Source organism: Delphinapterus leucas, chromosome 14 (genome assembly GCF_059928025.1).
Source record: "Delphinapterus leucas isolate spDelLeu-1000000601 "Yukka" chromosome 14, BTC_Dleu_Yukka2, whole genome shotgun sequence".
Classification (NCBI taxonomy): domain Eukaryota; kingdom Metazoa; phylum Chordata; class Mammalia; order Artiodactyla; family Monodontidae; genus Delphinapterus; species Delphinapterus leucas.
This window is the reverse complement of record NC_143142.1, coordinates 25,808,108-25,830,418: the sequence shown is the minus strand read 5'-3', so window position 1 is coordinate 25,830,418 and position 22,311 is coordinate 25,808,108. Positions and strand designations below refer to the sequence as shown.

Sequence of the window (22,311 nt, the reverse complement as noted above, 5' to 3'; positions counted from 1 at the left end):
GGACCCCTAGGCGCAGGGGACGCGGAGGCTGAGCCAGTGGGCCTGCGGCGCCTAGGAAGGAAACCTCCGCCATACGTTGCCGCGCGCCCCGGCCATGCCTGTGCGAGTCCGCGGCCCACACGGACTTAGAGGCCTCTACACACGGACAGGAACCGGAAGGGTGACCGAGACCGAGAAAGACATTTGCATCCTGAGAAAGTGTGAAACCTAGAGGTGGAGGCCGAGACGAGAGGCCAGGACGGGACCCGCTGATCAGAGGCTCGTCCAACAAGTTACCCTGATCCTGTGCGTCCACTCTGCCACGAGTTACATTCCAGCAGAAGGAGATGTGGATCGATGGATGGATGGGTCGCGAGGAAGGGAGGGAGGGAGACTCGAGTTGTGATAAGTGCTATGATGAAATATAAAGATCAGTAAGGGGTTCGGGAGTACGGGGCTGAGACACTGAGAAAAACATTGAGATTCAGAGACTGAGACTCAGATTGGTACAGATGGACAGCGTCTCAGACATAGGACATACTGAAATAGAAACGCAAAGATAGAAACACTGAAGTCCAAAGCATCAAGATCTAGAGAATATGAGACAAACACCCTGAGCCTCAGAAATAGTCACAGGCACCAGAGGTTGAAAAATAAAAGTCGGAATCTTGAAGCAAGTGAATGCCAAGAATAGCTAACAATGAGACAGAAGATGATCTAACCACTGCTTCTGAACCGACACCCGGGCCATCTCTGGATGGGGAGTAAGGGTGGGGAACCCTGCATCTTGATTGTGCAACATTGTGATCTTGTAAGCTTGGACTTCCAGGCATCAACAACAAAGATCAACTAGACAATATCAAAGGTGAATAAGGAAAAAAAAAAAAATTTAACCCTCTGGGGAAAGAAATATGTGGCATATGAGAAAAATAAAGTGCTAGAGCCAAAAATTACTCCTTTGCAATATATTTAGTCCATGAAGCAGAGCCCAGTTTCAGAAAACACCTAATTCTTACTCTCAACTAAAAGAGGACATTGCATCTTTTAAAGAACAGGCCAAGATAAATGGAGAGTTCCATGAAATTAAAACCATGATAGCCAAAGTAAAAGCAATGGTTGGAGCACTAAAAAGCAGACTTAACAATGTAGAAGAGCAAATCAGCAGTATAGAAGAAAAAGTCAGTGATGAAATTCTTTAAGAGAGAAAAAATGTACAGGAGAATACCACAGAGAGTCAAACTATAGGCACCCCCCAAAGAAGACAGAGCAAATCAATTAGAGACAATAACTTAAATTATAGTAAAAGAAAACTTGCCTTAGGTCTAAAAAGATCTGAGGTAGAAGTGGAAAATTGAGTGAGTTCTCTGAATCCAGAAAAATTAATAAGCAGAAACCAACTTCAAGACATAACCCGGAAAAGTTCTTAAATTTCAGGGATAAAGAACAAACACAGTATCCAATCAGAAAAAAAAAAAGAAAGAAAGATTATTTATTTAAGAAGCTAAAAGCTGGTTTTCTTCAGAGTCCTCCTCTGTAATAATTAAATGCCAAAGGAAAATGGAACAAGATTGGCAGCACTCTGAGAGGGTAGGTTGTAGCCATTCTTGCATGGTTTAATTCCCACTAATGCCTCACTTCCTCCCAGGTCTTTAACTGTCAGAATAAGTGGTCAGCTTGTCCACCTGGACATCTTGTGACATCCTACAGGGGCTTCAACTTCACATTTCCAAACTGCCAATGGTTAACTGCAGGAGTTCTGCCCTCAGACTACCAGAAAGAGTTCGAATCTTGGCTCTTCCACTTACTACCTGTATGACCTTGGCCTCAGTTTCCTCACTCTTAAAGATCACAATAGGGGGGCTTCCCTGGTGGCGCAGTGGTTGAGAGTCCGCCTGCCGATGCAGGGGACACGGGTTCGTGCCCCGGTCCGGGAAGATCCCACATGCCACGGAGCGGCTGGGCCCGTGAGCTATGGCCGCTGAGCCTGTGCGTCCGGAGCCTGTGCTCCGCAACGGGAGAGGCCACAACAGTGAGAGGCCCGCGTACAGCAAAAAAAAAAAAAAAAAATCATAATAGCACCTACCTCCCTATTGTACAGAATAAATAAGACAGCATATGTAAAGAACCTGGCATATAATATATACCCAATAAATGTTATCTCATTATTACCGACCCCACGCAAACCTGTTCCTCGTCTTGTACTTGTGGATTGCATCACTGCCCAGATACTCAAGCTGGAAGTTTGGGGATGGTCCTTAACAATGCATTTTTTCTTGCTCCCAACCCCTCTTCCCATCCAACCCATCACAAACACCTATAAATTCTATTTCTTAATGTTTTGGAAATTGTTGCTGCTCAAAGTGTGGTCTCCAGACCAGCAGCATCAGCATCATGTGGGGGTTTGTTTGGAAGGCAGCATCTCAGGCCCCGCCCCAGACCACTGATTCAGGGTCTGCATTTTAATAAGATTCCCCAGTGGTTCATATGGATATTAAACTTTGAAAAGCACTGTTTTATTTGCTTTTTTTTTAGTTGAGGTATAATTGACACACGACATTACCTGCCCTCCTCACCTGCCCTCCCCTGTGCTCCAGCCGGACTAGGCAGCTCTCAGTTCTTTCCTACCTTTCAGCCTTGTAATATGTCCTCTCTTCATTCTTCCAGTGTTTATGGACATTTAAAGTCACCGTATTATCATGGCATGATGCATCTGGCCAATAACCTTTCTCCAGAGAACTTCTCTTGATTGGTTCTGTGGTCACTAAGCTACCTTATGATTAGAGTTTGGCTTCATTTGTGGGTTTTGACAGGGAAAATGCACTGACCAGGAGACAGCCCTGTTTAGGTCCTTTGGCAATTACTGTTCCCTCTAAGATGGGATTTAGATATACATCTGTCTCTGCTGAGTCAGGCTGGCGTGAGACAGGCCCATAGGGGACAATCATCTAGCTAGACTGACAACAACAGATTTCCAGAAGCACAGAGCTGAGAACCTGAGAACGAGGCTCTGGAACACTGTGAGACCATGCTAAACCACTATCTAAGCCTAAGACCCTGCTTAGATGGCCAGCTGGCCACCTGGATGTCTTCCTTATTGTCTCTCTGGAGTGGTGACAGTTCACAGATCTAGAATCTTAGAAAACAATGGATATCTGTTATTTTTTGCCTGCCCAGCATTGACCCCTTCTCCTTCTGGTAGCAACAATCCGGTTTTTCTTTGGTGAACTGTCCCTTTTACACCCTTATGTGGTTTGCAGGGCTGGCCCCACCCCCAAGTCAAGAGTAAGAATGTGATCCAGGGCTCCACAATCAGAGTCACAGACGCTGGTTTAAAGGATGGGTATGAGACCTGATCCAGGCCATTGAAACTCAGCCCAGACTTTTTTTTTTTAATTATTTATTTATTTATTTATTTACGGCTGTGTTGCGTCTCTGTTGCTGCACGCAGGCTTTCTCTAGTTGCGGCAAGCGGGGGCTGTTCTGCATTGCGGTGCACAGGCTTCTCACTGTGGTGGCTCCTCTTGTTGCGGAGCACGGGCTCTAGGCTCATGGGCTTCAGTAGTTGCAACATGCGGGCTCAGTAGTTGTGGCTCGCAGGCTCTAGAGCACAGGCTCAGTAGTTGTGGCGCACGGGCTTAGTTGTTCCGTGGCATGTGGGATCTTCCCGGACCAGGGCTCGAACCCATGTCCCCTGCACTGGCAGGCGGATTCTTAACCACTGCACCACCAGGGAAGCCCAGCCCAGACTTTTAAAATATATATATTTATTTATTTATTTGACTGCACCGGGTCTTAGTTGTGGCAGGCGGGATCTTTGCTGCCATGTGCGGGAACTTTAGTTGTGGCATGCTGACTCTTAGTTGCAGCATGCAGGCTCTTAGTTGCGGCATGCGGGATCTAGTTCCCTGATTAGGGATCAAACCCGGGCCCCCTGCATTGGGAGCGCGGAGTCTTACCCACTGGACCGCCAGGGAAATCCCTCAGCCCAGACTTCTGCAGAAACAATTGGGAAAGGAGTGCTCTCCTTCTGCCCGGGTGCCAGGGCAGGGAGTATGAGTCTGGGGCCAGACATGCCACCATGTGAGAACTGCCCTCTGAGAATGAAGCTGAGATGGGGAAAGCAGGGTCCAGAGATGGAGACAGTTTCCTGATGACAGAGTTCGAGGCTGTATTCAGCTGAGCCTGGACTTTACAGGTTCATGAGACAATATATTCTCTTTTTTTAACTGAAATAAATTTGAATTTGGATTCTGTCACTTGAAACCACAAGAGTTTGTGACTAATACACGACCCAACTAACTCCCTTTTTTGCAAAAATTGCTCAGAGTCATACAATAAATCACTGGGACATGAATCAGAAACTCATGAATGATGAAACAAGAGAAAAGAACTGGCAATGAGCCTTGAAACTAGCTAAAGATAGAGAGATAACTGAATAAAAACACTCAGTAGAGACCGATGCTGATAAGTTGAAATAATGTTGTTGCTATAGTAACAAACAAAATGCAAAAGGAAAAAAATTGAGAAAGAGGATTTTTTAAAATAGGGGGTTTGGGCTTCCCTGGTGGCACAGTGGTTGAGAGTCCGCCTGCCGATGCAGGGGGCGCGGGTTCGTGCCCCGGTCCGGGAAGATCCCACATGCCGCGGAGCGGCTGGGCCCGTGAGCCATGGCCGCTGAGCCTGTGCGTCCAGAGCCTGTGCTCCGCAACGGGAGAGGCCACAGCAGTGAGAGGCCCGCGTAACGCAAAAATAAATAAATAAATAAAATAAAAATTAAAATAAAATAAAATAGGGGGTTTTAACCTCAGATTAATGCAATCAGATAGGAAGAAAGAGGGTAGAAAAAGCAAGGTACTAAGTCTTTGTTTTACATAAAATAAGAAAAAGGTTATTTTAAAAAATTATAGAACTCCCCTGCCGGTCCAGTGGTTAAGACTTCACCTTCCAAGGCAGGGGGTGCGGGTTCGATCCCTGGTCGAGGAGCTAAGATCCCATCTGCCTCACGGCCAAAAAACCAAAACATAAAACAGAAGCAATACTGTAACAAATTCAATAAAGACTTTAAAAATGGTCCACATCAATATATATATATATATAATTTCAGATATTTTTTCAGTGTAAAAAGCTGTATGTCTACCTTATAAATTATTACAAGAGATAAAAGGAAGAAGGTAATTCATACAGCAAAAATCAAGAGTATGTAACCAGAAGTATACTAGACACTTTCTTCACGTTGTAAATAAAAAAGAAATGGCAAGGAATCATTAAGAAACAACATCAAAATACAAGAAAATTAGACGATGGAAAGTGAAACTAAGTGTAGCAAATAAGGGAAATGTAAATAAATAAGAAACACATAAATAGCTAAAATTCCTATATAAAAATATGAAAATCTCAGATCAGATCAAAGGACAAACTCTGAATATGTAATGTTGTTAGAAAAGATGTGCAAAAAATACACAGAATAAAAAGTCATTGTGAAACCAAATGCACCAAATTATACAGCAACACAAACCAGGAAATGGTCTTTAGAAATACAACTAATAGAAACACAGTTATAGTAAAATATATTACACACCACTATCAGACTGTGATGTATAAAATAAACAAAAATAAGAATAAAGATGAGTTGAACAGCAGAATAATAAGGCATAAAAACACATACTGAGTTCTACACCTACATAAAATATAAAAAGTATCCTACACTGGACCATAAAACATTTTAATAAATTCAAAGAAGCATATATTGTTCAGGTCAGATGCAGTAACATACTGTAGAAAATCATGACAATAAGATGGCTACGACTGAAAATTTGGAGGGCAATTTTAGTATTAGGCTGAAGGCTGGGCTGGCCGCTGGCACCATTATTATATAACAGCACGCTGGCCCAAACAGAGCAGCTGTTATTCATCTCCTTTTCTGAGTTCCTCTTACCTGTCCATTCCTTACATTTCAGTGTCCTCTGCTTGTCAGTTAGAACCTTTCAGCTGTAGGTTCAGAAAACTTTGAATCACATAGGGTCAGGACCAGGAAGAGATGAGTGAGGTACTTAGGGTGAAACATTTAAGGAAACACTCACTCTCGGGGTCACACAGTGCAGCATCAGCATCTGACAGCAAGCGCCTCCTTAATTGCTACATCCTAGGCACGAAGTGGTGGTCCTGCCAAACCAAATTGGTATAAACAGTATGGACTCTTTCTCACCTGACAAGAATCCCACAAGTACAGCTTCTGCTCCCCTTCCCTGCCCTTCTAGCCTATTCTGTGCATTGGCATCATGCTCAGGCAGGTAGGGGGGTGGCTGCAGCAGTTCCAGACTATACATGGCGCCACACTATTCAAAGGCAGAAAGGATGGTCTCCCCTGGTGAGTCCCCTTCTTAGGAGTGAGGAGACAACCAGACACACAGCAGCCTCCCCTCCTGCCTCATGGCAGACTGGGTCACATGCCCACCCCGTCTAATCATTATCCAGAGGAGATCCATTATGTTCAAACTGTGGAAACCCAAAGACAAAAAAAATTTTTTTAATCAGCCAGAGAGCAGTGACTCAGTATGTACAAGAGATTCTCGATAAGATGAATAGCTGATTTCTCCTCATAAATCATGGAGGCCAGAAGAGGAAGGATGGAGATGTAATATAGTTTAATATTGAAAATAAGTTAGTATAATTCATAGTATTTTATATCATAATTTAAAAATATTTTTTTCTTTTTTTTTGGCCGTGCTGCACGGTATGTGGAACTTCCCCAATCAGGGCATGAACCCATGCCCCCTGCAGTGGAAGTGCAGAGTCTTGACCACTGGGCCACCAGGGAAGTCCAATAATTTTTTTAAATTGTTACTTAATTGAAATTGTTTATGTGTTATATTTATTTTATAATTGTTATAAATTTAAGATGTTAATTGTGATTCCCAAGGTAATTACTAAGAAAATAAAAATATACAGAAAAGGAAAGGGGAAGGGAGTTAAAATGGTATGCTACCAAAAAAAATCAACTAAATTTTTTAAAAAAGAGGCAGTAATGGGGAAATTGAAGAACAAAAAACACAAAAGACACACAGAAAACAAATAGCTAAATGACAAAAATAATCTTTCTTGACTGGCAAAAGGAAGTTCCAGGACAACATTTGTGTACCAGGTTTAGTGAGCAACCAGTCCAAAGTGGAGCAGAAAGACAGAGGTCTGTGGGATTACGTCTCCAAGAAAAAGATGGAATTGATCAGTTATGGGTTGAATATTTGGAAAAATTATTGCTGTGTGTTTGGAACCTTTGGAAGAGAACAGCTCTAGGTACTTAGAAAACTAAAAAAATTAAAGAAAGAAATAATTATTAACTCCAGATAAAATAAACTTGTAAGAAAAAGAAAATGTAATAATAATTTACAGCTTGAGTGAACAAAGTTTACTTACTTGGTCAATAATGTAAACACTAACTATTGATTTAACTATACACAGTGGAAAAATATATTGTGAGGATGAAAGGAGAAAAGTGGGGGTTACAGTATCACAGAAGAGCTAATTCCTCACTGCCAGAATAAGAAATAAATAGTCTAAAATTGATAAATAAAATAAATCCTTCTTTACTACTAATTACGTTAGGGAATTCCCTGGTGGTCCACTGGATAGGACTCAGAGATTTCACTGCTGAGGGCCCAGGTTCAATCCCTGGTTGGGGAGCTAAGCAGTGTGACACGGCCAAAAAAAAAAAAAACAAACATAAATGGACTAAACTCTCCTATTAAATGACAGAGACTGGCAGAATGGATAAAAATACAGGACCTTATCTTTATGAGGTCTACCAGAGGTTCACCTTAGATATAAAAACACAAAGAGCTTGAGAGTATTGATAAAAGAATGGAAAAAGGTATTCTTTGCAAATAATAAACAAAAGAGCTGAGGTCACTATATTATTGTCAGACAAACAGAATTTCAATTAAAAAAGATTACACGAGGGCTTCCCTGGTGGCGCAGTGGTTATGAATCCGCCTGCCAATGCAGAGGACATGGGTTTGAGCCCTGGTCCGGGAAGATCCCACATGCCATGGAGCAACTAAGCCCGTGTGCCACAACTACTGAGCCTGCACTCTAGAGCCTGCGAGCCACAACTACTGAAGCCCGCATGCCTAGAGCCCGTGCTCCGCAACAAGAGAAGCTACCGCAATGAGAAGCCCACGCACCACAATGAAGAATAGCCCCTGCTCACTGCAACTAGAGAAAGCCCGCACACAGCAACGAAGACCCAACACTGCCAAAAATAATAAATAAATAAAAATAAATTTTAAAAAAAGATTACAAGAGACAAAGAAGGTCATTATATATTGACAAAAGATTAAATAAATCAAGATGGACAGAACTGAAGGGAGAAATGGACAATACTACAATAATAGCTGGATACTTCAATACCCACATTCAGTAATGGATAGGACAGCCAGATTGAAGAACAATAAGGAAATAGAGAACTTGAGCAACATTATAAACCAGTTAGACCTGACATAAACAGAACACCACACAACAGCAGCAGAATACACATTATTCTCAAGTGCTCATGGAACATTCTCCTGCACAGGTCATATGTTAGGCTGCCAAACAAGTCTTAATAAATTTTACAAGGTTGAAATCATTCAGAATATTTTTTTCAATCATGATGGATTGAAACTAGAAATGGATAACAGAAGGAAAGCTGAAGAACTCACAAATATGTGAAAATTCAACAACATATACTCTTAAGCAACCAATGGGTCAAAGAATAAATCACAAAGGGAGTAAGACAATACCTTGAGATGAATGAAAATGAAAACACAATATACCAACATTTAAGGTGTTCAGTGAAAACAGTGCTCAGAGGGAAATTTATAGCTGTAAATGTCTACATTGAAAAAGAAGAGCTCTGTCTCTAAAATCAAGAACAATACCAAGATGTGTGCTTTCAACACTTCTACTCAACATACTATTAGAAGTTCTAACCAGAGAAATTAGGTAAGAAAAAGAAATAAAAGTCATCTGAATTGAAAAGGAAGGTAAAATTACCTATGTTTGCACACGACATGATTTTATATGTATAAGACCCTAAAGATTATACAAAATACTGTTAGAACTAATAAACGAATTGAATAAAGTTACAGGATATAAAATCGACACACAAAAATCAGTTGCGGGCTTCCCTGGTGGCGCAGTGGTTGAGAGTCCGCCTGCCGATGCAGGGGACACGGGTTTGTGCCCCGGTCTGGGAAGATCCCACATGCCGCGGAGCGGCTGGGCCCGTGAGCCATGGCCGCTGAGCCTGCGTGTCCGGAGCCTGTGCTCCGCAACAGGAGAGGCCACGACAGTGAGAGGCCCTCGTACCGCAAAAAAAAAAAAAAAACCCAGAAAATAAGAGTTGGCAAACATGGGGGATGTTGGAACCCTGTACCTTACTGGTGGGAATATAATGAACTCAATGTTCATAGCAGCATTATTTACAATAGGCAATGTGTGGAAACAACATAAATGTCATGTTTGTTCACATGTTTATCCATGAATGGATAAACAAAACGTGTACATACATACAATGGAATGTTATTCAACCATAAAAATGAAGTTCTCATATATTCCACAACATGGATGAGCCTTTAACACATTATGCTAAGTGAAATAAGCCAGATACGAAAGGACAAATATTTATGATTTCACTTATGTGAGTATTTAGTAGTGACGGAAAGTAGATTAGAGGCTGCAGGGGTTGGAGGTAGGGTGGAAGCTGGGGAGTTATTACTTAATGGGTAGAGCTTCTACTTGGGGTGATGACAATGTTTTGAAAATAGTGCTGATGGCTGCACGACACTGTGAATGTGCTTAATGCCACTGAATTGTACACTTAAATGATCAAGGTGCTAAATTTTGTTATGTATATTTAACCACAATTAAAAAATGGTTAAGGGACTTCCCTGGAGGCGCAGTCGTTAAGAATCCGCCTGCCAGTGCAGGGGACATGGGTTCGAGCCCTGGTCCGGGAAGATCCCACATGCCTTGGAACAACTAAGCCCACGCACCACAGCTACTGAGCCTGAGTTGTAGAACCCGCGAGCCACAACTACTGAAGCCCACGTGCCTAGAGTCTGTGCTCTGCAACAAGAGAAGCCACAGCAATGAGAAGCCCGCGCACTGCAACGAAGACCCAATGCAGCCACAAATAAATAAATAAATTTATTTACAGAAAATGGTTAGAGTGGCAAATTTTATGTTAGATATATTTTATCACCAAAAAATCAGTTAGCTACATTTGTGAAAGCTGATTTCTGGATTTTTGCCAGTTCCACTGATCTATCTGTCTACCCTTGTGGCAGTACCAGACTGTCTTGATTACTGCAACTATACAGTAAGTCTTAAATCAGGTTCTGTGAGTCCTCCAACTTTATTCATTTTTTTTTTTAAGACACCTTCATCTAGTTAACTCTGAGAGTTTTTAATGTTTATACAACACAAAGTCATGTAGCTCTTTAGTTTTTTATTTTTATTTATTTATTTATTTTTCCTGTACGCAGGCCTCTCACTGTTGTGGCCTCTCCCGTTGTGGAGCACAGGCTCTGGACGCGCAGGCTCAGCGGCCATGGCTCACGGGCCCAGCCGCTCCGCGGCATGTGGGATCTTCCCGGACCGGGGCACGAACCCGTGTCCCCTGCATTGGCAGGCGGACTCTCAACCACTGCGCCACCAGGGAAGCCCTATTCATACTTTTCTAAATTGTTTGAATGGTTTTAGTTCGTTTGACTTCCCATGTAAATTTTACAGTCAGCTTGTCTATATTTAAAAAATTCAGCCACTGGAATTTTTATTGTAATAACATTGAAGTTGTAGATCAGTTTGGGGAGAATTGGCATCTTTACTATTTTAACTATTCCAAACCATGCGCGTAGCCTGTCTCTCTATGTATTTAGATCTTCTCTGATTTATTTCATCAGAATTTTGTAGTTTTCAGCATAGAGTTCCTGTTCATATTTTGTTAGATTTATAGCAAGTATTTCATGTGTTTTGGAGCTATTGTAAATGGTAGTGGGGTTTTTTGTTTGTTTTTTTTTGCGGTACGCGGGCCTCTCACTGTTGTGGCCTCTCCCATTGCGGAGCACAGGCTCTGGACACGCAGGCTCAGCAGCCATGGCTCACGGGCCCAGCCGCTCTGCGGCATGTGGGATCTTCCCGGACCGGGGCACGAATCCGTGTCCCCTGCATCGGCAGGCGGACTCTCAACCACTGCGCCACCAGGGAAGCCCAGTAGTTTTTTTAATTTTTATTTTTACTTAAAAAAAATTTTTGCTCTTACCTGTTGTTTTTGTTTTGTTTTTGTTTGGTTCTTTTTGCTGCACCGCTTGTCATGCAGGATCTTAGTTCCTGGACCAGGGATGGAACCTGCACCCCATGCAGTGGAAGTGCAGAGTCTTAAGCACTGGACTGCCAGGGAAGTCCCTAGACGGTAGTTTTTCAAAAAAGTTTCTGTTTCCAAAATCAGTAGAAACGTTATTGATTTTCCTGTATTGAACTTGTATCCTGCAACCTTGCTAAACTAACTGGTTAGTTTTAACAGGGTTTTTAGGAGGATAGATTTTCGGGAACTTTCTGCATAGATAATCACATCATCTGCAAAGAGAATCAGTTTCTTTCTTTCTTTCTGATCTGTACTCTTTTTATGTCTTTTTCTTGCCTTATTGCACAGCTAGGAATTCCATTAGGTGGCTTTGTACTGTAAGGAAGAGCTTTTCTTTTTCCTTTTCAAAATGGACTCATGGATTCCTGTGTAATTTAGTTATTTTATTTTATTTTGATTTCCAGCTGCCCCAGATTTGGTCAGTAGGAGCTCCTCCAGTTGACCCCTATATCCTGTGACATGTCACCATCATTCTTTGAACTTTGCTACTTTCCAGGCGGCCCAGCCCTGGAATCAGCCATTTCTTCAAGGAGCCCTAATTCTTTTTGGTGTAGGATGGTGTTTAGAAACCAAGATCTGGGTGTCTGGTGTGCTTGTTGCTAATGGGATGACATTGCTTCTAGGTGCTCTCACTGGAGAGAGCTAGGGGAAAAAATATACGCACATGTGTGTGTGTGTGTGTGTGTGTGTGTAAATATATACATATACATATAAATATGTACATAAACATATATATTTCACACTGACATCTCCAATTGCTCAGGGCTCTTTCCAGCCTCCCCCCTTTCCATATTTGCAATTCTCTTCTCAACAGTGAGAAAAACCTGGCACCCATACATTTGCTCAATCCCCTTGCACGTAACTGATTTTCCGACCATGCCAGCTGCCTCCTTGGCTTCCAGCCATGCTGCCACCTCCAAGGGGAGGAAAGGCAGGAGAGGAAAATGGAGCAGGAGGGTCTTGAACACTTTGCAATCCAGCCCTCCACTCCCTCCCCACTGCCTGCCCTGCTTCTCTGTGGCAAGTAGCCCTCCCAACTATCCCTGCCTCAGCCTCTTCCTCAGCCCCCTCACTCCTGGCTTCCAAAACGGTTTCTTTTGTTTCAATTTTATGAATTTTTGTGTGTGTGTGTGTGTGTGTGTGTGTGTGTGTGTGTGTGTGTGGTACGCGGGCCTCTCACTGTTGTGGCCTCTCCTGTCATGGAGCATAGTCTCCGGACGCGCAGGCTCAGCGGCCATGGCTCACGGGCCCAGCTGCTCCGTGGCATGTGGGATCTTCCCGGACCGGGGCATGAACCCGTGTCCCCTGCATCGGCAGACGGACTCTCAACCACTGCGCCACCAGGGAAGCCCATGAATTTTTTAAATTATAAAAATATTTCAGACTTCCCTGGCCATCTAGTGGTTAAGACTCCATGCTTCCACTGCAAGGGGCATGGGTTCGATCCATGGTCCAGGTAACTAAGATGCCACATGCCCCGCAGGTGGAAAAAATAAAAATTCATGCTCATTTTTGCAAGTTCAAACCATACAAAGCCTGTAAAACAAGGCATGAGGGCCAGAGCAGAGAAGCCCCTCCACTCCACCTCCAAGAGGTACCTGCCCTTCTTTCCTGTGCTTTTAAGAACATACTTGCATATTTACATAATTAAAAATGTTAAATAAATAAACATTCGAATGAGATAGTTTTGTATATTTTCATTGCTTTTTTCCTAATAAATCTACCACAATCTTCTAACCAGACACATCGGAATCCTTTATAAAAATGTACCATAACTTAGCCTTTTACCTCCAGATCCCGTTTTCAAAGGTGACAGTCATGTGTGATGATGCCCTTCCCAGCCACCGGCTACCTCAAAACCCCGCGCTGCATCCGCTGGCAGCTTTGGACCGGGCTTGGCAAGGGGAGGCTGGCAGGAGCCTGGAGGGGGAAGAAGAGGGTTCATTCGCTGGCTCCCTGCGTGCAGAGCGGAGCTCAGATTCCCCTGCCGCGGGAGCCTCCATGCACACGCGGGGCAAACACTTGTGTCCCTTGGCCAGTGGGCGAAGCGGTCACGTCCCCTTCCAGGCAGCACCGCCCACCGCGGAGGGCTCTTCACAACGCGAATGCAGTTGCAGAGACCATAGGCGGCTTGTCATTGCCGAAGGACACGAGACAAACCCCAGTGCGGCATCCCAGGCCCCTGGCCCTCACCCACCACCCCAGGCCCCACGTGCTCCACCTTTTCCACCTGTGTTTGACCTTCTAAAAGTTCTTGAGACCTGAGACTTCAGCACAGCATGCTTAGGACTAATTGTCGGCGCACACAGTTCTAGTTTCTAACAGGTTGACTCTGTTCTCACCCAGCCCCGCGGGCAGCCAGGCAGCTCTCTGTCCCGTAGGGTCCCAGCCACAGCCCGTGCGACCAGAGGTGGGAAGCTCAGTTCTGACTCTGGAAGAAGGCGGCCTGGGCTCTGCCTCACGCCAGCTGCAGCCCTAAGCCTCGGGCTCCTCCTCTGCTCAGGGATCAAGTGACCTTCAGGGCCGCAGCGTAACTCAGTGAGCCGCGCCTCTCCAGCCCAGGGTCTGGCACACAGTAGGTGCACAGTAAGTGCTGACTCTCCCCAACTCCTGGAGGGTTCACCCAGGTTCCCTTGTGGCTGGCTCTCTGGGCCCAGTGGTCGTCCCTCAGCACGGCCATGGTCTAACCACCGCGGCACCCTGGGCCACTGGCCTTTTGACTGTCACTGTCCACCTGCTCGTGTGGCCGTCTTGGAGCTCCGTCCATAGCCCTGCTGCCTGGCACCTCCCCCGGTAGGCCTTCCCTCCCACCTTCCATGACTCCCCCAAGCGCGCTGCCTGGGTTACCCAGAGTCTGGCCTGAGCCTTTTTATTTTGTATCCAGGTGTAATTTACATACAGCGAACTGTCCCGATCTTAAGTACGTGGTCTATTGAATTTGGACAAAAGTGTTCATCTGTGTCACCAAGACCCAAACAAAAATGGAGACTATTTCCATCACCTAGAACCTCTCCTGGGGCCCCTTTCCGGCCAATTCTCCACCTAGAGGCAACCAGCCATTTTGGCTTCTAGGACCACAGATTAGCACTGCCCAATCTTGGAATCCCTAGTGGACTGTCCCAGGCTTCTCTGCAGTGGGGCCTGGTGTTCTCTGAGTGTCGTGGCGCTTTGAGGGCTGGTAGGAGGAGGCCGAGGAGCTACCAGGGCATCAGAGGCACAGGTGCATAGGCCCTGTTGAGGGGGGCTGCTGGAGACGTAGTGTCTAAACCACAAGAGAACACAGGGGCAGCAAACTCTTCCTCCCCGGGCTGGCCGCAGGTTTACTCTTCCTTCCGCCCTGAATGCTGTTCCCCCCTTTTCTCTTTGCATGTGGTTAAGCGCTTCTACCATGGCCCCTACCCATTGCTCTGACCCACGCGTGAGTTTGTGTGTCTGTCTCAGGTCTTAGCCACAGGCTCAGTGCCAATTACATGGCCTAGCAGCCTCCAGGCGCACTCAGAATGTCACTGGCCACCAGGCCCTTGTTGCCGAGCTCACGACTCTCCCACTGCCCCGTCTCCAGAGCTCCCTGAGCCTGCCTCCTCGGATGGGGAGGTGTCGCCAAATAGCCAGGCCTCCTGGCATTCGCCCACCTGCTTGGTCCTCGGGCCCCTGCCCACAGCAGAGCCTGCCCAGGCGGGGCCTCCGTCCCGTTCTCCACCCCAAGTCTAGACCAGCAAGCAATTGTGAAGGAATGAACCGTTTCTGTCTCTTTAAATAGCGTTAAAGCTCCCCTCCACCGCTTTGATTTTAAAAGTAAAACATACTTATCAAACATTTGGAAAATATTACAAAAATAGTAATATAAAAGCCAAAATAGAAATCTGACTACCTAGAGGTAGGTAATCACGATTGCAATCATAGTGTGATTCCTTTCAGCCTTTCCTCTGTGTGGAGACTGGATATGTCTCCTTGTACATTTGTCCATTTACGTAGGTGATCAGATACATGCTTTCAATACACTTTGTATTTTGCTTTTGCCATTTAACATCACCTAAGTTTTTGCCCTAATCTTTACATTTTTCTAATTATTTAGATTTCCTTTTTGCCCCCCTATTTCATCTTACTAAAATTATTTGGGAACAGCATTTTCAAACACTAAGAGTCCACTCTGTGAATGACTACAACTGGTGGAGCTCTAGGCTGTGTTCCATATCTGGCTACAGTGGCAGTGAGGACCCTGGTCACCCACTAGTCACTGTCCACGCCTCCCATGCACAGTGATTAGACATTCTGGTGTTTGCTGTTGTCCCAACTGTCATTAACAGTCACTCGTTTGCTCTCAGCAGTGTCCCCATGTGGACAATAGGTCCAATGGACCTCCTTCAGGGGGCTAGGAGGCACCTGGAGATGAGGGTGGGCAGAGGCCACTCTCAGGTTCTGGGGACCAGTGTGGAGGATGGTGACACAATCCCTGAACCGAGGTGGAGCTGGGGGGAAGGGCAGTGGGTTTCGGAAATGTTGGGTCAGAAGTGTCCACATGACACTCCTGGTATATGGGCACTAGGACACTCGTTGAGAATGTGCACAGCAGCTCCGTTTCTGCAAAAAGCCAGAAACTCACACCACATGGATGAATCTGAGAAACAGGACGCTGAGTGACAAGGCATGGAGAAGAATGCAGCCAGCACAGTCCCATTTTCAGAAAAGACAAGCAAGACGAACTAATGTGTCGGGAGATGCACGATGTAACTGATTATCATCAGTTACATCCAATCTATGACATCGCTTCTTGGTGTTTATGTCAAACACTTGATGGAAGAACTGCCCAAGCTGGGAGAGGCAGTCGTGACAAGGGACGGCTCCCGGCGAGGCCACCCAGGCTGGACGGGAAAGGCAGTTGCTGAGAACCAGCTTCATCTGTGAGGCCTGAATTCACGCAGAACGTGACGACACCAACAGGCCTTAAATGGACCAAGTTGCTGCCCGTTTTTGCCAATGAAATATGTACATGCAGTTCAGGCTCAAATTTATGGTTCTTTCATTTTTATGTGTTTATTTTTGGCTACGTTGGATCTACGTTGCTGTGCGCGGGCTTTCTCTAGTTGTGGCAAGCTGGGCTACTCTTTGTTGCAGTGCATGGGCTTCTCATTGCAGTGCTTTCTCTTGTTGCAGAGCATGGGCTCTAGGCGCATGGGCTTCAGTAGCTGCGGCGCGTGGCCTCAGTATTGTGGCTTGCAGGCTCGAGAGTGCAGGCTCAGTAGCTGTGGCGCATGGGCTTTGTTGCTCCGTGACATGTGGGATCTTCCCGGACCAGGGCTCAAACCCGTGTCCCCTGCATTGGCAGGCGGATTCTTAACCACTTCGCCACCAGGGAAGTCCCTATGGCTCTTATATTTAATCTTTTTCATCTTCAGCAACTTTATATTGTTTCTTTCTAGGCAAAAAGGTGTCTTTCACTTCTAGAGGCTTTTGTTTTGTTTTGTTTCTAAACACTTAACTTGGCTATTTTGTTCCACACCCAAAATCAAATCTTGTTTTTCCTCTTCTCTCTTTTCCAAGTTTTGTCCGTAGTCATATTACTTTTATAATTTAAGAAAGGAGGGGGAGGGGAGGGGGAGAAAAGGGAGGAGGAGGAGGTGGTCTCCCCAGCCACAGCCATAAGGAGTGGTGGAGACAGTGGTCTGAGGAGGTGGTCTCAGACCACCTGGGGGTACCCTCTGCCGGGGCTGGAGTGGTCCCCAGGCTGCTCTGAGGAGGCTGCACACACCCCTTGGCCTTGGGCGCCCAGATGTCCAGGCTCAAGTCCCCAGAAGCAGACCCAGGATGAAGTGCAGCTTCCTGGGTGGGGCCGGTGGAGGGTCTGTCCTTGACTGTTCCAGAACCAGGGCGGGCAGCTAGGAGCCCCGGGACACTCTGAAGGGAACTGGGGGGCCGGCTAGTCATCAGCCCTCCCAGCTGGCTTCCTGCCTGTCTCCCCGGCTCTGCTGGCTGTCGGTGGCTCCCCCAGGCTAGAACGCCCACCTGGTGGGCACGAGACCCAGTCCCCTCCCACCCCCAGCCCCACCAAGGCATACCCTGTGCCCTCGGCTGTCTGTGCCGGACTTGGCCTCTGGGTGCAGGCCCATCCCCTGCTGCAGCCCCCACTCCCACCTGCCATCACGCTGGCCTGGTCCTGGTCCAGGTCCAGCAGGTGAATAAGGCCCAGCTGCCCCAGGGGCCACTCAGCCCCACCCGCAGGCTCCAAGCTGTGTGACTGTGAGTGTGGGGGGTGCCGCTATCTGCCTGCAGCACGTGGGCAGCTCATTAGGGAACAATCAAGACAGCATACACTTAAGAATGAGGTTCTGCCGGGCAGATTCTGCTGGGAGCTTTGGAGGAGGCAGAGGGGGCAGGCAGGGAGAGAGCGACGGGTGAGTAGGTGGGGCTGGGGGGGCCCAGGGCCTGGTTGGGAGTCCCAGCCTCCCGTGGTGGCAGGCTGGAGCTAGATAAAGCTGCCTCCCTTGCTGCGTGGCCGGAGGGTGGGAGACCACTGCTCCAAGCCACCTGGAGCCAGAGGGGCACTGAAAGCCCTCAGGGGTGATTTGGGAGCAACACGCAAGGCCCACGGTAGGCGAGAGGGGGCACGCAGGCGCAGGCGAGCGAGCAGGGGACAAAGGCTCAGCACGGGGGCAGGGTTGGAGGTGGCAGTGTCAAAGCCATCCTGGCTGGCTGGCCCAACTCCCCTGAAAGCACCAGCACCACCTCCTGCCCCTGTCTTGGGGAGTTCAGGCAGCATTTCGGGGCCGTGGCTCAGCAGTCCCCGCGTGCAGGCATTTTTGATGTTTCCCCCGTTCCCTTGAGATCTGAGCTCGGCCAGAGCACATGGGACCTCCTGTCTGAGTGTGATGGGGGAGGGTCTCCATCCTCAGAGTCCCTGGGCCACTGAGGACTCCTGCAGGCTCCCCAGGGGCCAGATACCCCCCCCCGCCACTTTTCTAAAAAGAAGTATTTATTTTTGGCTGCATCAGGCCTTAGTTGCAGCACGCGGGCTTCTCTCTAGTTGTGGTACGTGGGCTCTACAGTGCGTAGGCTTAGTTGCCCCACGGCACGTGGGGTCTTATTTTCCCAACCAGGGATTGAACCCACATCCCCTGCGTTGTAAGGCGGATTCTTAACCACTGGACCACCAGGGAAGTCCCCTGACCCCCCTCTTGTCACCCCCGGAAGAGGCTCGCAGTGAACAGCTTTCCTGCTGCTAGTGCTGGCAGGCTCCCAGGGACAGGAACCAGGCTGGCTGGTGGGCTAGAGGGGCTGCAGGCCGGCAGCACTCTCCCGAATCACCTGCTCACTTTGCAAGATTGGTAGATGATCCCCCAGCAGCTTCCAAACACACCCTGGTCGCCAGGGACCAGGAGCGAGGAGGTCAGAGAAGAAGGCAAGACTCGGGACTGGGGGTGGGGTTCAGAGCTTGTGGTTTATTGACACGAGCACAGAGGCCCCTGGGACTTGTCCCTTGGATGGGGAAACAGCCACCCTGTCTGGGAACAAGACCTCCTCGCACAGAACACCACTTCCAGGAAGCGCACCAAGATGTGCACGGATAAACCCTCGGCAAGGCTGCAGGTGCATTTGGCAAAGCTGTGGAGCCTTGGGGAAGAGCGCAGGCCTCCGGGGCTGCCCGCTTGGGGCTGCCGCCAGAATCAAACCCAAGAGCTCATTCTGCAAAGGCCCACTTGGTCTCCATTTGGCTCGGGTCGGGGCCAGGCCCAGGAGCAGCGCAGCTATACCCCCACCCTCTGAATACTGCAGACGTGGCCAGGACACCTGAGTCTACGGTGGAACTCTAGCTGCAGGGGAAGGGGCAATGGGGGGGCCGCATGATGGCCCAAGGAGGACAGGGGTCACTAGAAGGTGATCCAGGACCCCAGACAGACAGCCTGTGCTTCTCCTGTGAGGCCTGCCCCCCATTGCTCTTCCCCCTTGAAACACACCAGTTCCTAGTCCTGGATGCTGAGGGTGGGCTGGGTCAGGGAGGCCATGTTTCCCCCTGGGATTTCGGCACTGGCGCTGGCCCCTCTCCTGGGCCTCCCCCACCCCTGCTTCCTGGGAGCCGCCCCACCTGTGAAAGCAGGGCTCAATAGCTCTGGCTTTTGTTTTCCATATAAGGAAGGCGCTGGCATCAGTAGCTTGATTCTTCCCCAGCCCACTTACTGTTAAGAATAGATACTAATAATACTTAATCACCCCTCCCTGCTGGCGGGGGGAGGGGCCCTTAGCCCTGGCAGCATCACCCCAAGACGCCCCAGTTTGCCCAGCACCTCCAGAATTCCAGTGGCGGCTGCACAGACTCAGTGCAACAGACTCAGTACAGAGGGGACACTGAGGCCCAGGGACGCACAAAGATAATGACCGAGTGACAAAGCTGGGGCTTGAGGAGGCAACGGAGGTTTCCAGATCAGTGTCCCTGGCTAGTGGCCCTCTTGGGACTGTGACCTGAAGAGGAAGTGGGCCAGGACTCGCAGAGGCTGAAGGTGCCCAGTCCAGAGGGGAGGATGGCTCAGTGCCCAGGTGTTGCACGAGGCAGGGCTCCCTCGGGCCCCCACCCCAACCTGAGGGCTGGCTGATCCCTGTCCTGGGAGGGGCCAACGAGGGGGCCTCTGGCTCCCAGAAGGCGGGGCATTCAGGTTAGGCAGAGCAACACCTGCTCATTGGGCCACCAAAGCTGCTCTCTGAATTGTGACCATGCTAAAGTTGCTTTCTACCAGGAGCCCCTGAGCACGTGGTCTCAGCCGCTTCATCCCTGCTGGGAAGGGGGGGTGAAGCTGAGCCTGCAGGTGGCGTCCCGCTGCTTCCTGGGGACTGGGCTTAGGAGGGGCTCTCACCGCCCTCCCTTCCCTGGGTGAGGCGGGCAGAGGCTCCCTCAGTGCAGCCGGGATCACGGTGTGCCCTGCATAGCCTTTCCTGGGCCCTCCTACTGCAGGTGGACTCTGACCGCCTCCATGGGACCCTGCAGCCTCAGGGACCCGGCACGAAGCCCCCTCAATGACATCCTCTAAAGCTTCAGCTAAGCCACCCACTGCCCTTCCCAGACCTGCCAGCCTCTGCCTGTGGCAGCCTGCTCACCACAGGGAGCCCAGGTCCTCCCACCAAGTACCCCTCTCCCTGGGCCCTGACCTCTCTGCCTGGAGCCCCTGCCCGGCCCTGCACTTCCAACCCTACACCCACTCAATGGGAACCAGCAGGCAGGTGGGCTGCGGCCAAAGCAAGGCAGCAGAGGCCGCCACCCACAGGCAGAGCAGGACAGACTCCCAGTGGCATCCCCCCTGCCTCCAAACACAGCCGGAGACCCTCAGGCTGCCTCGGCCTTGCAGAGCCCCTTCGGTGTGTTTCCTGTTGAAACCAATTCAACTACCAACACACAAGACCTCTGGAACATTCCAAACAGCAGCAAGGACCTGCCCACTGGCGGAGCTCAGTCCCTCAGCCTGGGGTTCAGTCATAGATGTGAGAGGCAGGGCCACAGTCACCCCGACTCTGGAGCCCCAAGGCCCAGCCCACGTTCTCATCGGCGCATCACAAAGGCAGAAAGTACTCTTCTGGGAAGAATTCTGGCCAAAATTATACCATTCTGACAAAACAAATCCTGCTTTTGAAAAAACTGAAACGTGCTATCAGAACCCGTAACAGGCCCGGCAGTCCCAGCCTTGCCTAGAGCTGTTTAAGGCACTTGAATGGCTTATTTACACCACCTGGAAAAGTGTGTTTCAATCCTGATCTAGGGGGAAAAATCCAGTAATACTGCAAAAGAAGTTTCTCAAAAAAAAAAAGCAATTCTTAAGTTTTCTAAGGAATAAAATAAGTGCTGAACTCTGCTTAAGTTATATGACACAACGGGTCCTATTGGCACTGACAGAACAAGGACAAAACCTGAAATACTGCTTCTGAATTAGACTTTTCCCTGGAAAAAAAAAAAAACCACAAACAAGACACACATGTCTTTGTCTGAGTGTTCCCTCCCTGGTGCACGAGGGGTGAGCGGGAACCAGGGAGGTCACTAGTGGGCACCGCAGATCAGACCCCTGGCGCCCCCCCCTTCCCCATGAGGCCACCCTCCCCACTTGGGAAGCCACTTGGCTCGGCCAGGACCTGCTGGGCACCAGGACCAGACAGGAACATTGGTCCATACAAGTCCTCCCAGTGACGGGCAGTGAGGGGTGGATGGGAAAACTTTGCTGGACACCCAGGCACTGGAAAATGTCTGTGGCTCCTGGTTCTGCCCGAAGGTCCCACACACAGAGTCCTGCTACCCTGCAAGCATGCCCAATGTCTTTGGTTTGGCTGTGGCCGCCGCCTTAGCCTCTGGTCCCACCCCTGCCCGATGGGGCCCAGAGCCTGTCCACTTCCTGGGCCCCTTCTCCTCCGTGAGGTCTCCTTCCTGGACTTCCTTTGGACATCCTGCCATCCCACTGTCACCCCGTCTGCTGTGAGCAGGCGATGCCCCTGGCAGCCACCAGGATGGGGTGACGCAAGCAGGGCCAGAGGCCGTGAGTGGCGTCACCTGCCCACCTCCTGCCGTGTCCTAAGGCATCCGCGGGGGAGGATCACGGGGACAGGGGGCCCGGACCTCCTAGCTTCTCGGCACAGCATCAGTCTCTGGCTCCAGCAGGTCTCGGGGTTCCCGGAGGAAGACCACCATGACCGTGATGTTGTCGTGGGAGCCCCGCTCCCGGGCGGCAGCCACCAGCTCCTCAGCCACGCGCAGCCCACTGCCCTGCTGCCCAACCAGGTGGCTCCGCACGAGGCCGGCCACCTCCTGGTGGGGGACCACGTCGAAGAAGCCATCGCAGGCCAGCAGCAGGTAGTCCTCGGAGCCCGTCAGCGCCCGCGAGGCCGTGTCCGCCTCCCCAGACACGTAGGGCTTCTGGAAGACGTCCCCTGGGCGCGGGAGAGAATCGTGAGGGCCATGCCCC

At 48.9% G+C, this 22,311-nt stretch overlaps 1 protein-coding gene across 1 annotated transcript in view; it reads right to left on the bottom strand.

The window, feature by feature from the left end:
- Positions 1-71: 71 nt before the first annotated feature.
- The window catches only part of PPM1F (protein phosphatase, Mg2+/Mn2+ dependent 1F), a 41,959-nt gene continuing 19,719 nt past the window's right edge, over positions 72-22,311 (bottom strand). Inside the window, exon 8 of the mRNA XM_022551309.2 lies at positions 72-22,276. Coding sequence (XP_022407017.1) covers positions 21,969-22,276 — 308 coding nt within the window. The 3' untranslated portion in view covers positions 72-21,968. The remainder of the gene's footprint in view (positions 22,277-22,311) is intronic.